The 14,561-nt window shown below is 34.2% G+C and overlaps 2 protein-coding genes and 1 long non-coding RNA gene across 3 annotated transcripts in view; 2 read left to right on the forward strand and 1 right to left on the reverse strand.

Moving 5' to 3' along the window:
• The window catches only part of LOC145725706 (uncharacterized), an 81,677-nt gene that overhangs the window by 38,240 nt on the left and 28,876 nt on the right, over positions 1 to 14,561 (forward strand). The gene's annotated exons all lie outside the window — the stretch shown is intronic.
• Bug22 (cilia- and flagella-associated protein 20) lies at positions 1,138 to 2,226 on the forward strand. Its single transcript, XM_081973451.1, has 2 exons — positions 1,138 to 1,529; positions 1,588 to 2,226. Exons 1-2 carry the CDS (start codon positions 1,254 to 1,256, stop codon positions 1,909 to 1,911), a joined length of 600 nt encoding a protein of 199 aa, XP_081829577.1. The 5' UTR covers positions 1,138 to 1,253; the 3' UTR covers positions 1,912 to 2,226.
• The window catches only part of VAChT (Vesicular acetylcholine transporter), a 57,792-nt gene continuing 55,446 nt past the window's right edge, over positions 12,216 to 14,561 (reverse strand). Inside the window, exon 11 of the mRNA XM_081974558.1 lies at positions 12,216 to 13,641. Within this exon, the coding sequence (XP_081830684.1) occupies positions 13,395 to 13,641 (247 nt within the window). The 3' untranslated portion in view covers positions 12,216 to 13,394. The remainder of the gene's footprint in view (positions 13,642 to 14,561) is intronic.

A 14,561-nucleotide genomic window follows, 5' to 3' on the forward strand; every position in this document is an offset into this window, starting at 1 on the left:
TAATCTCAAACCTCTAGAAAATCGTAGAAAAATCGCATCTATTGTCTTCTTGTATAAACTAATACACAATCTTATAAGTGATCCTGAACTATTGGCTAAATTAAATTTTTGTGTTTCAACTTACAGAACTAGAAAACCATCAACATTCTATGTCGATAATACTAGAACTAATTACTATTGCAATTCTCCTACCAATGTAATGTGTATACAACCAAATTCAGGATAATATTGATATATTTAGTTTAGGCTTTAACTCATTTAATAGAGAAACAAATGAATTAATTTAAATTAAATTAGTTATAGGCAGTAGTTAGAACAAATGTATTTTTTTTTTGTCTTTGTTTTTCGTTTTGCCTACTCTGTAATTGGATAGTTATATCTGTAGAGTTTGTAGTAAATAAATAAATAAATAAATAAAAAAACACTACAGAAACTCCAAAATGCTTCTAAAGCCGCCGGAAGCTTTTCAAAACGGTCTAAAAGCTTCCAAAAGCTTTTAGAACAGTCTAAAAGATTCTAAATGCTCTTCAACTATAGTCTAGAAGCTTCCAAAAAATTTCAAAATTGTCTAAATTTTCCGAATTTTCAAATGCCTCTAAATCATTCCAGAACCTTCAATATGCTCTTTAAACTGTCCAAAACCTTCCAAATACTCCTCAAGTAGTTAAAACAGATTTTAAGAACAGAAATATCCAAAACTGCTTCTAAAGCAGTTTAAAAGGGCAGTTTTTTATGCTTTTTTGAGAAAAATTAATTAGCTTTTTAATTTTTTTTTTTCACGATTTTAGTGCTTTTTAATCCGGACTCTATAAAAATTAAAAAAAAAACAGAAACTCATTTGAATTAAGAGCAGAGACAAGTTAAGATTGGTTTTTACGCTGTAAAAATGAATAATAACCCAGGACAATAAATAAAGTAATTTTTGCTTCCTATTCATCATAGACAGAGAGAAAGAATGGCTACCTTTTTACCACTTAACTATTGAGTAATAATAATTATACTAATTTTCCGGATACGAATCGACAAAATAGCAACGTTCCAACTCTAGTTTGGCCAGTGTTCAGTGGTGTGCAGTCGTCTGCCAAAAATTAAACCGATAATCTGTAAATGACAGTCGACAGCAGTCATTGATTGTCCACATAACCTCACTTATTAATGTATTTTCATTAATTGAAAGACCCTTTTCCTTTTTGTGTACAGTTTTTAGTTTAATTAAAAATTTTCGTAACTTCTTGTCGATATAAGGGCTGACCATGTTTAAGAACACGTTTCAGAGTGGTTTTCTTTCAATATTATACAGTATAGGCAGCAAACCTTTACAAATTTGGGACAAGAAAGTGAAAAATGGCCACATAAAGCGGATAACTGATGAAGACATCCAGTCTTTGGTCTTGGAAATTGTCGGTTGTAACGTTAGTACGACGTACATAACGTGCCCCGCTGATCCACGAAAGACTTTAGGAATTAAGTTGCCTTATCTGGTTATGATTGTTAAAAATTTAAAGAAGTATTTTACATTCGAAGTTCAGGTAAGTTTTCCTTATCTTCAACTGGTTTTGCCGTGTTTGTAACTCAAAATCTGTTTAGATATTAGACGACAAAAATGTTAGACGAAGATTTCGAGCCAGTAACTACCAGTCAACTACAAGAGTAAAACCTTTTATCTGCACTATGCCTATGCGCTTAGATGAAGGGTGGAATCAAATCCAGTTTAATGTTGCTGATTTTACTCGCCGAGCTTACGGCACAAATTACGTGGAAACTTTAAGAGTACAGGTCCATGCAAATTGTCGAATCCGTAGAGTGTATTTCTCAGATAGACTTTATTCAGAAGATGAGCTACCAGCAGAGTTTAAACTATTTTTACCCATTCAAAATAAAACTAGAACTGCTGTAACTACAAGTAGTTAAATTTTGGGTATAACAATTATTAAATTAATTGTGGTGTTTTTTTTATTTGAATTGCAACATTTTATTAAGTGTGAACTGTGAAGTATTTGCTCAGACACTGGAAATGTGTACTATTGGCATGGTAGCAAATTTGAAGTTTACACCTTAACACCTAGCACTTTTCAGTTTGTATTGTTGCAATATTGCTGAAAATTCCCTGATTTTTAAGTAAAAATGTAACAAAATTGATGAACACACACATGACCACCAAAGTTTCAAATTTGCATCATATGTGCACTTAAACTCTTGAAGATTGATTAAAAAGACTTTATTGTTGATAGTGTTTAGTCTGTTATTTTAGTTAACTACCTTCTGAAAAAAGTTGTAGAGGCACACAGCAGTAGGTACAATTTTGACTAAGGTAAGTGTATAAATTGTGTTAATTCAAATGACAGGTACGGTATGAATCTTGACACTAATCATACTGGGTGGGATATTGCGAGTTGTGAGACATTTAAAAGCATAGAAAAGATGCAAGGAAATAAATTTCTTCAATAGCAATTAAATTCACAGTTAAAGCAAAATTCCAGCATTCTATATTTCAATTCTCAGGGTTTTTTAAATAATAAAGATAACATATTGGTCCTTGTAAATAGTTGGAAACCCAAGCTAATCTTTTTATCCCAAAACGCATGTATCAGCTGATATTGATATGGTGGAACTATATGTTGATAGGGTGTAATAGGAGCAGGCGGAGATATGGCAATGATCCAAAATGATGTAAAATACAAAGTAGTAACAAATTCATTAGCTAGAATTAAGTATCTCTACAGTTTTATACCACCCTTTGATCCTCCTCAAACGGAAAATGGAACATTTATAGAGTATTTTAATAATTACTTGAATGATGTGAGTATGTTTGATGGACATAATATTGTAATGGGCGATTTTATCTTTGATTTATTGAAACGTTCTTTTTATTGTGAAAAATTGTTAGAAAATGTGTACTTAAATGGTTTCACGCAAATAGTCAATTCTCCCACACGAATAACCGATAAAAGTGAAACATTAATAGACTATCATAACAAATAACAAAATGTTGAAGACTAACGTACACAAAACACCAAAAATAAGTGATCATTGTATTTTGTCAGTACACCCTGAATCTGACAACAATAAAAGTGAAAATATTGATGTGGTGATTTGCAGCAGATCCATAAACAGATATAATTCTGGGAGAATGCAAAAATTGGGATGTTGTATGGATGGGTGGTATTGATGTTTTAGCAAATTGTTTTGTAAATGGTGTAGAGAATATTTTGAACTTAATGTGCCCTATTGTAAAGAAAGTAATTAAAGAAAAATGTATGAACAAAGTTTGGATAACTGAAGATATTAGGAAAAATATGAGACTTAGGGATAATTTGTATGTGAGAGCTGTAACGGAAATATAATAAATACAAAAGGATCAGAAACTATATAGTTAAGCAAATCAAAGTCGAAAAAGAGCAGTACTTTAGGGATATCATTGACAATTGCCAATATAGTGCCCCTAAACAATGGTAGAGATGAGGAAAGTCCTTCAAACTATAGACCTAACATTAGCGAAAGTGATAGAAAAGCTGGTGAAACAACAACTGATAAACTTTTGTAAGATAAAAAATATTAATGCTCCGGTACAATTTGGCTTCCAAGAGAAGAAATCCGCTGGCCACGCTCTTTTTGGATTTTTGGAAAGCCTTTACTTGCGTGTAAACGATGGGCAGGCTGTCGCGGCGGTGTTTTGTTATTTGGCAATAGCCTTTGATTCTGTCAATCACAAAATACTACTGCGGAAATTGGAGACTTACGGGTTCCGAGGTAGGGGCCTCAACTGGATCCAGTCTTATTTGGACAATAGGGTTTGTTCAGTTTTTTAAATTTTAAAATTAAGCGCGAGAGCTTCGCTGTTAGAACGTTTCCGTTTCCTCCGAGAGTGGGGACGAGACGGTGCGAGAGAGACCGAGCGATATGTTTTGTGTGCGTAGGGACACGAGTATTGAAAGAAAAGTATCGATACCTGGTATCATTCGATAACATGGTCGAGGCATCGATACTCTTCGATAGTGAACAGGAAAGTATCGATACATTCACAGTATCGATATAATTTGTCTTTTGCGTCCTAGGTTTAAATTTTAATTACGGAATGAAAGAAGATAAATAAAAACAGTTATATTGATAAATGGTCCCTGTGGTCAGGTTTGTATATTCGTATATCAACACATTTTTTATTGAAAAGTACATAAAATAAAATAGAAACAAAACCTTAAATAGTCGAAAACAAAGTATATATTATATTTCGAACTGCTAACAGTGTTAACTAATAAAAAGGAACAAAATCTAAAATCACATTTATTAAAAAACAATTTTTAATCCAAAAACATTAATTAGAAATTGCAACAAAATTCATTAACGTCATCCTACTAATCAAACTGTATATTGTTTTCTATACAGTGGTATCGGAGTATCGATATCACAGTACTTTACTACCGATACTACTTGGTATCGTTTAGTTGGCATCGATGTCAAGTATCGATACTTTTAAGTGAAAATTATCGATACCTGCAAAGTATCGAGGTATCGTTCGCGTCCCTATGTGTGCGTGGTTGATAACTTGGCCTTCCTCGTTAGCGGTTTAGCGTAAGAAACACGTGAAAGAAATCCATGTTTCGGACCTCGGTCAATTTTATCCAAATATAATTCAAGTTTGTTGAGTAAAAATCGCGGTGTTTATTTCCGATATTGCTGAGGAAAACCCCATCATAACATTGGTCCATTCGAGTCGGATATGTCCAGGTCGAAACTACAAGCAGTATCCAGAAAACCACGTGTCTGAAGGTCAGTTCTTTCCAACATACGTTTCTTAACCTAAGCTATCTCACCTTACATTTATCATTTTGCCTAAATCCTGAATCTCGTTCTTGGTGTATATTGCCACAAAACAAATCGATTTTATAACAATTAGACATACAATTTGTCTCTCGTTACCAACCAAATCTCGTTTCATAGAAATTACACAACTATCTTCAATAAATAAAGCTATTGGGCAAATGATTAAAGGTAAAGGGACTTGCTTATTTTGTAAATATTACATTTAATCACGAATTTAAAGCCATATTTAACTCGTTCTATTAAAGAATAAACCATAATATTGTTATTGTGGTGCCACGAAAACCTTTGCAGTGCATTTTGTTTGAATGTTTCACGTATCTCCCGGAAATAAGCCGATTAAACTATACCGCCTTATATGGTAATTAATATTCTCGTCTAGATACATTTCAATGTCAACTTCAACTGAACAAATGGAGTTAGAATTCGATTTAAAAAAGTTTAACAACCGTAAAGTTCAGCTTAAGGCTGAATTGAAACGTTTTCATGAGTTTTTATCAGCACCTGACTTGCATAAATCGATTGAATTATTGCAAGCCAGATACGAGGCAGCAAAACCATTGCTGGACAGGTTTAAGCTCGTTCAAACAGAATTTGAAGAATTATTATTAGCTGATGGTAGTAATTACGACGAAAAGGAGCTTGCTGAAGAGCGAAATGAGTTTGAAAATCAATATTTTCAAGCTATAGCTACTTCACATAAAATATTAAATGGTTACTTCTGTAATGGGTCTCAGGAACCCCTGTCCAGTGGTTATGGTGCCGGGTTAGCAATGGCGGGTCCGAGCATGTCGTCACATAGTGCATCGACATCGGTGCCGGCCGGCGGACAACCGTCGGGCTATGCAGTGTTGCCAAATATATCCGCAAAGCTCCCATTACTAACGTTACCCCAGTTTACTGGCTCTTACGGAGATTGGCAGAGGTTTCACGACATGTTTTTGGCTTTGGTTCATAATAACAGTTCATTAACTGATGTTCAACGTTTTTATTATTTAGAAGCTTCTCTTAAAGGTGAACCAAAAAATATAATTGCTTCATTAGCACCCACGGACGCCAATTACAGTACAGCTTGGGAACTTCTCAAAAAACGCTATGAAAATAAAAAAATCATTATAAATGCTCATTTAAGAGATATCATGGACTTACCCGCTTTGTCTAAAGAATCTCACGTATCCTTAAGACAATTTTCAAACACATTTCTTAAAAACTACAGATCTTTAGAAGCTATGGGTGAAAATGTTCATGAATGGAACACAATATTAATTTATATTCTCGTTTCTAAATTAGATAATAATTCCAAGCGTGAATGGGAAACATTTTCCCAGGATATTAGCTCCCCAAAAATCGATGATTTTAATAATTTTTTGACCAAAAGATGTCAGCTTTTAGAATCGGTAGATTCAAAGGCAAGTTTTAAAAGGCCTTTTGAACAAAAAACCTGTCTTGCATCCGCATCAGGTGTAGAAAACCGTCCTAAGTGTCCATATTGTAAAGAACAACATTTTATTTACTATTGTGAAAAATTTAAACAGTTATCAGTTTCTAATCGCTTTGATAAAGTAAAGCAAATGAATCTTTGCTCGAACTGCTTGAGATATGGACACAAAACGGCGGCATGTCGAACCTCAGGCTGTAAAATTTGCCAGCAAAAACATTCCACTTTATTGCACAGGTCTCAAGAAACCAGTTCGAATCGTGGAAAAGAATCTTCGGAAATTCCAGTAAAATCTACAATGCCAAACGGCAACGATAAACCTCATTCCGAAAATGATTCACCGTCAAATCGAACCTTTATGGTAAATACTGAAAATCCTTCTGAAACTGTCAAAAGTGACTGCAATAACTTAACTATGAGTATGTCTAACACCTGCGAAAATTCGAGTTCTTACATTTTATTGTCCACGGCCATCGTAAATGCCTATGACAGTCATAAAAATATTATACCTTGTCGAGTATTATTAGATTCTGCCTCCCAATCAAATTTCGTTACTTCTGCAATGTTTAAGAAATTAAATTTACAGTCGACAAAGGTTGATTTGCCAGTGGTCGGAATAAATCAAACGAAAACAAATATTTTCAATCGCACCACCATATCGATTGCCTCTCAACACACTGGATTCAAAACAAAATTAAATTTTTTCGTCTTGCCTACTATTACAGACCTTGCCCCACAGATTCATTTTGATGCAGAACGGTTACAAATTCCCAAAGAACTTCCTTTGGCTGATTCTGATTTTAATATTCCCACTGAAGTGGATATGTTGTTGGGTTGTGAAATCTTTTTTGAACTTCTCTGTATTGGACAAATAAAATTGGGCAAAAACCTTCCAATTGTGCAGAAAACTTTACTGGGCTGGGTGATAACCGGTCACATTCCATGTGGTGGAGGTAAAATTGGCAAATCAGATTTTTCTCTCGTAAATTGCTTGTTCTCTCAGGACACATTAAATAAAGATTTGGAAAGGTTTTGGTTATTAGAAGAGATCGATATAAATCCTCATTCGAAGATGTCTCAAGAAGAGATATACTGCGAAAATTACTTTCGACAGACTACAACTCGCGATGAAAATGGTAGATTTATTGTAAAGTTGCCATTAAAAAGTAACTTTACTGAATTAGGCGATTCAGAGCAAACCGCGTTATATCGACTGAATTCTATCGAAAGACGATTAAGTAAAAATCCTAAACTTGATGAATTATATAAGTCATTCATGCGCGAATATCAAATACTTGGTCATATGACTGAAATTTCTCGTAACTTACCTTCAAAGACACCAGTTTATTATATTCCTCACCATTGCGTTGAAAAACCCGACAGCACCACGACTAAGTTAAGAGTAGTCTTTGACGCTGCTTGTAAGACAACCAATAAATTGTCACTAAATAATGTCCTCAAGGTTGGGCCTACCGTACAACAAGATTTATTTTCAATTTTGCTGCGTTTTAGACAACATAATGTTGTGTTAGTTGGAGATTTAGCAAAAATGTATCGTCAGGTCTTAATAGATCAAGATGAAAGAAATTTGCAGCGGATAATATGGCGAGATTCTCCTCAGGGTGAAGTTAAACATTTTCAGTTAAACACGGTAACATACGGCACAGCTTCAGCGTCATTTTTAGCTACACGTTGCTTATTGCAAATATCATCAGATGTCGCTGAGACTTTGCCAGTTGAAAGTCAGATAACAGCGAATGACTTTTATGTAGATGATTTGCTCACTGGAGCCCCTGATGTAGAATCTTTGATACAAATACAACTAAGCATCTGCAAAATTCTTTCGAGTTATGGGTTTGAACTCAGAAAATTCCAATCAAACAGTCAAGTCTTACTCAATTCTATAAACCTTAATAGCTCCCTTGACAATAAATATACTATCACGGATAATACGAGTATAAAAACTCTTGGAATTTCTTGGGTACCTAACCTCGATATCTTTGAATATAACTCTCTAAACATGTCAGATTTTGAACATGATAGTGTCACAAAAAGAACTATACTTTCATTTATATCAAAAATTTTTGACCCGCTCGGATTATTAAGCCCGTTAACAATAAGAACAAAATTGTTAATTCAAAAACTATGGCAATTAAAGGTCGATTGGGACGAAAGTATTCCTAATCATCTCTATTCTGAATGGCAAATACTCAGAGGTGAAATTTCACAAGTAGGCCTAATGCAAATTCCCCGTCATGTTCTTGTTCCATGTCCCAAAATAATAGAAATCCACGGTTTTTCGGATGCAAGTGAGAAAGCGTATGCGTGCTGCATATACATGCGTTCAATAAATTCAGACAATATCATTGAGAGTCGTCTTATATGTGCCAAGTCCCGGGTCAGTCCTTTGAAGTCTGTTACTTTACCACGTCTCGAGCTCTTGGGTGCAGTTTTATTGGCCAGATTGATATCGAAATGCGAAGGTACGTTGAATCTCGACATCAATAGAATTTGTTTGTGGACTGATTCTACGATTGTTCTGTCGTGGATAGCCAATGAGCCAAAGACTTGGAAAACGTTTATTGCAAACAGAGTAGCTGAAATACAGCGACTTACTAAAATTGAATGTTGGAATCATATTCAATCGGAAAAGAATCCGGCAGACATAATTTCCCGTGGTGCGAGTTTAAAAACCTTAATTCATTCTAATTTATGGCTGCACGGTCCTGATTTCTTAACTGAACCATCTAAATGGCCCAAAAATTCAAATATTAGTTGCTTTACACGATCATCGTCAAACATTCCCGAATTGAAAACAATCCCGAAATTGACATTAATCTTGCAAAACTTAACCATTGACCTTTTTGAAAGATTCTCTTGCGTTAATAAATTAATTCGCATAGTGGCTTACTGCCTAAGATTCATAAAAAATATCAAGTCTTCCATAGAAACAAGAGTTTCTGGTAACTTGAGTTTTGCAGAAATTCAACAAAGTGAATTAATTTTAATAAAAATTGTACAATCGCAAGCCTTTTCTATGGAATACCATGATATTAAAACTAAAAATTGCGTTTCTTCAAAGAGCAAACTAAAGTCTTTATCCCCATTTATTGATGAAAATCACGTCATTAGGGTAGGCGGTAGGTTGGGCAAATCTACTATTCCCTTTGAAGTAAAGCATCCAATAATTTTGCCTTCAAAGCATATCTTTACTAGACTCATAATTGAACGCGAACACAAGCGTACTCTTCATTCTGGGGTACATGGTACTTTGTCCCATGTTAGACAAAGGTATTGGCCGCTTAATGGTAAGCAACTTGTAAAGGCATGCATCAGGAGATGTATTCCTTGTTTCAAGGCAAGGCCACCAGGTATACCTTATCCAAAGATGGGTGAATTACCTCAATCTCGCATTACGCCTTCACGTCCATTTTTGTTCGTAAACGCTGATTACGCTGGGCCCTTTAACTTGAAAGAAGGTAAGACAAGATCAAATAAATTAATAAAGGGTTACGTCTGTATTTTTGTATGCCAGTCAACCAAGGCTGTTCACATAGAAGTTATCACTGATCTGACCAGCAACGGTTTTTTGAGCCTTTTAAAGCGATTTGTATCTAGACGAGGTATATGTTCAGATATATATACCGATAATGCAACAAATTTTGTGGGATGTAATAATGAACTTATTTCGATACAAAAATTGATCAGTTCTAGTAATATCAATGACTACGTGATACATTCAAATATAAAATGGCATTTCATGCCTGCAAAATCTCCGCATTTCGGCGGTCTTCATGAAGCAGCGGTGAAGTCTTGTAAGCATCACTTAAAACGAGTTTTGGAAGGTATTAACTTAAATTACGAGGAATTTTATACTTTAACAACTCAAATTGAGGCAATATTGAACTCCAGGCCTCTTGTCCCAATATCATCCGATCCTAATGACCTAAGTGCGCTCACTCCCGCTCACTTTTTGATTGGACATGAACTGACCGCGATTCCTGAATGAGACATTACAAATGACAAAATCAACTACGTCAAGCGATATCGACACCTTCAGCTTATGGGTCAACATTTTTGGGCGCGTTGGAGAAAGGAATATCTTCACCACCTTCAGCAGAGGTCTAAATGGCAAGCTTCTTGTGACTCAAGTCCGCAAGTTGGCGACATGGTCCTGATGCAAGAAGACAATGTACCTCCCATGTTCTGGCCTTTGGGGCGAGTCGTCGAGGTTCACCCTGGCAAAGACGGAATCGTCCGTGTAGTGAGTGTGAAAACAAAAGGGGGTGTGTTCAAACGTGCTGTTACAAAATTGCCTTGTTGCCCGTGAACTAACATGTGAATTAGTGACCTTCAATTTCATCTTTGTAATGCCAAATACGGCAAATTCATATGTTGTCATTATAACGGTTGATATGTTGTTAATATTTAGAAAGTCTCACCCTAGCCTTTCAAGAGGGGCGACTATGTTCAGTTTTTTAAATTTTAAAATTAAGCGCGAGAGCTTCGCTGTTAGAACGTTTCCGTTTCCTCCGAGAGTGGGGACGAGACGGTGCGAGAGAGACCGAGCGATATGTTTTGTGTGCGTGGTTGATAACTTGGCCTTCCTCGTTAGCGGTTTAGCGTAAGAAACACGTGAAAGAAATCCATGTTTCGGACCTCGGTCAATTTTATCCAAATATAATTCAAGTTTGTTGAGTAAAAATCGCGGTGTTTATTTCCGATATTGCTGAGGAAAACCCCATCATAACAGGGTTCACTGTCACATGCAATGGAGCAAGGTCAAACCAACAGGGCTTGTGCAGCGGTGTGCCGCAAGGTTTGGTTTTAGAACCCATTTTATTTTTCCTTTATATAAATGACATTGTGAATCTTGACATGTATGGGCAGTTTACACTGTTTGCGGATGATGCAACTATTCTGTGGAGTGGCACGGATGAGCAAACATTAACTCAGCAAATAAACCATGACTTATGTCTTATGAAGAATTGGTGTGACGCTAATAAATTGTCGCTTAATATTTTAAAGACAAATATGTTATTTAAATGTAATATGGGTCCTGTGTATGTTGAAAACCAATTATTGAAAGAAACAACTTAAAGCAGATTCTTGGGACTAATAGTGGATGACGCATTAAGGTTTGAATGCCATATTAAGACACTCAATAAAAAGTTATCATCCAACTGTTATGCTTTGAGAATAATTTCAAATGAGCTGGATAAAGGCTTATCAAGGCAAGCATATTTCGCATTGATAGAGTCTCACTTGCGTGTTGGCGTATGTTTTTGGGGATCCTGCACTGGACAGCTTCTGCATGCGGTATTTGTCTTACGTAAAAGAGCGGTTAGGTACTTAAGTGGTGCTAAACCTGGTGAGTCGTGCAGACCGCTCTTCGTTGCGAACAGAATTTTGACATTGCCAGCTTTTTGTTTATTTTGGAAACAGAGATAAAAAGTACGTCTCGACCCTGTGTGAGAGTTTATCTGCTTATGTCAGAAGCAGGCATGAAATATATGTTGCCATTATACCTATTCCGGTGACCTCTCAGGTGCTTAACTCATTGGTTTATATAGGACGTCAGCTGTTAAATCATTTGCCTACTGGCATCAGAAAGATTTCTGAGGGAGGCAGATTTAGAAAGGAGGTCAATATGTTGCTCATTGAGAGAGCCTACTATAATGTTGGTGAATATTATGCGGAACCGGTTTTAAATTTCTATTTCTTTATGTGCATATCCCTAAGTTATTGAAATTATTTTTATACTTACATGTAATTTGTTAGTGATGACGTGACTCTGGGTTGCTGAATTAGTATTTTTATCTTTATTTTGTTTAAAACTATTTTTAGTTAAAAACAATAAAGCGTATTTTGATTTGATTTGATTTGAAAAGGGAGTCTGCAACCTTTTTTGATACATTTTTCTACTTTTCATACTTGTACTAATAAATAAAATAAATCATTAACACTTAGAGCTTTACTAGAATCTATGCACAATATATAATAATTTCACTGTATATTTTCTATAAATTATTCTTACAAACTACAATATATTTTTTTATAATAGCAAATCCTTTTAACATCTAGTGATATGTATGTTGATATGTTTGGTTGCTCAGCAGAACTGAGTAGTACACATTTACACAATATAAATATAAACCAAACATAAATAATAAGTGCATTTGGAAAAAAATATTTTGACACACAATTCTGTTTTATATCTAAAATTTTGATGGTAACAACTTTTAAAACATTTTTTTAACTTGTTGAAAATACCTCCAATACATAATATCAATAAATTAAAACAGGATTTTCATATTAAATGCACTTATTTTAGTTTGGTTGTTGTTGTGCTTATATCTAACAATATTGGCCATAGTCGTAGTTGATATGTATCGCTTTTATTCCTTACATTTTATATACAACAATTTTTTTTTATTATGCAATAAAATGCAATCATTAGAAATAATTTTCATTCAATATTACATAGAAATTAGGTATTTCTTGAATTGATATGTACTTTATCAATTTAGTGACACCATAGACAAAAACAATATTATAATAACTTTGGAGTATACATAAATATGTGATATATATTTTTAACAGCTTAATTGTATTGGATAAACAGAATATCGATAAAACCATCATCACATCGATTTGAATATTTTTAGTTTAACGATCATTTTGTTTCCGTATTGCTAATACACGAAAATTCTAATGTTTATTTACACAATCTTATGGACCTAATAATAACTTTACCAATTCTTCCTAATACATAGGGTATAGTATACTGATATCTTTTTCTTTTTAAATAGTGTTTATACTTATTATTGTTAATACAGCTCTAATATGATATGTTTTAGTTTCAATAATTGATAGAATATATAAATTGACAATTTCGTTTTAGCTATATCAATTAATAAATAATTGTATGAAATATAAGAACTCCAAACATCTTTTAACTATAACAAACACATTGTGTTCTTAAATGATATGACTAGTTAAATCACAGAAATATTTCAACAAAAGCGTAAGTTAAGGTAAATATCTAAAAGTCAATATTTGAAAGCAGTCCTTCAGTAAATATATTGATATGTTTGGGTAGGTACTAGTGCTGTACTGTGCGTTCTCCATTAAAACCCTAGTTTTTATTAGTAGGCTTGCTTAGTATCGTTTGCATTATATTTAAGCTTTCTTCTAGAGATTGTGCAAATTTGCTAGTACTAGTTACTTCTGAAGACCAAAAGGCAGACAAACAGAAGATGATTTGGTCATTCTTTGGATTGTAAGATGCGCCGTATCCATCTGGTTCTACAGGTCCATAACCCATAAATGAGTCGGAGGAAGTAGCCACTTGACTGGTGGATAGTTGAAATTTATTCGCTGTTCTGAAAAAGGATACAGAAAATGAAAAGGTTTTTTCTGTTGTACTTAAAGAGCAAAATTGATATTTTGATTCATTCATCAGGGTGTACGATATGTTTCTTTAAGAAACATGAAATCTAAAGAACATGCTTTTATATCTTATTATACATACATCATAATTAATCTTATTTAGCGTTAAAACTCAGGCTGATGAGTTAATTTATGTTTAATTTACAGGAAATATTGTTTACCCCTTGCAGTGTGTTCATGAGGATGTTTAATAATCTTTACACGCTGGTGACGGAAGAATATTGAAGCAATGACAATTTGCAGGTACACCAAAGATCAATATAACGTCAGAGCTGACAATATTTGTAATACTGCTAAATAGGTTCGTCCGAGGATGCCAAAATGTAGGAAGAACAAAACATATCACAAACTTGTTAAAATGGGTGAATTATTGTCTTCATTTTCTTATCTAACTACATTTATCAATACCCGCTTTTAAACCGGTTGTATTTTCGTATCGATTTTAGATGTTTCTTGTAACAATTTTGTCCTCTACAACGCACAGTAAAGGCAAATTCGTATAGATGGCACCGTTTATCGATTTCTGGAAAACTTTACCACTGAAACTGATGAACTGAGTATTTTTGAAATACTACCGGATAATTTTCATTTTACATTTATTTTTTGGCAGATGATATTGTATAAGATAACCCAGGAACTAATAATATTGACACAACCGCCAGCAAACAACCACTTTTTAAATGTTTGCAAACACATGACCAAAGTGGTTGAATAGAAACAATTTGTGTTTTTTTTACCGATGCACCATTATTGTTACAAACGTTGAAGTAATTAGATTTAGTAATTGTTAGAGTTTAAAACGGTATGGAAAAGATGGTCTCTGGGTCAAGTGAAGCGTTTTATATTATGTGGT

The sequence above is a fragment of the Ips typographus genome, linkage group LG2 (assembly GCF_016097725.1).
Source record: "Ips typographus isolate SLU linkage group LG2, UJ_Ityp_2.0, whole genome shotgun sequence".
Lineage (NCBI taxonomy): Eukaryota > Metazoa > Arthropoda > Insecta > Coleoptera > Curculionidae > Ips > Ips typographus.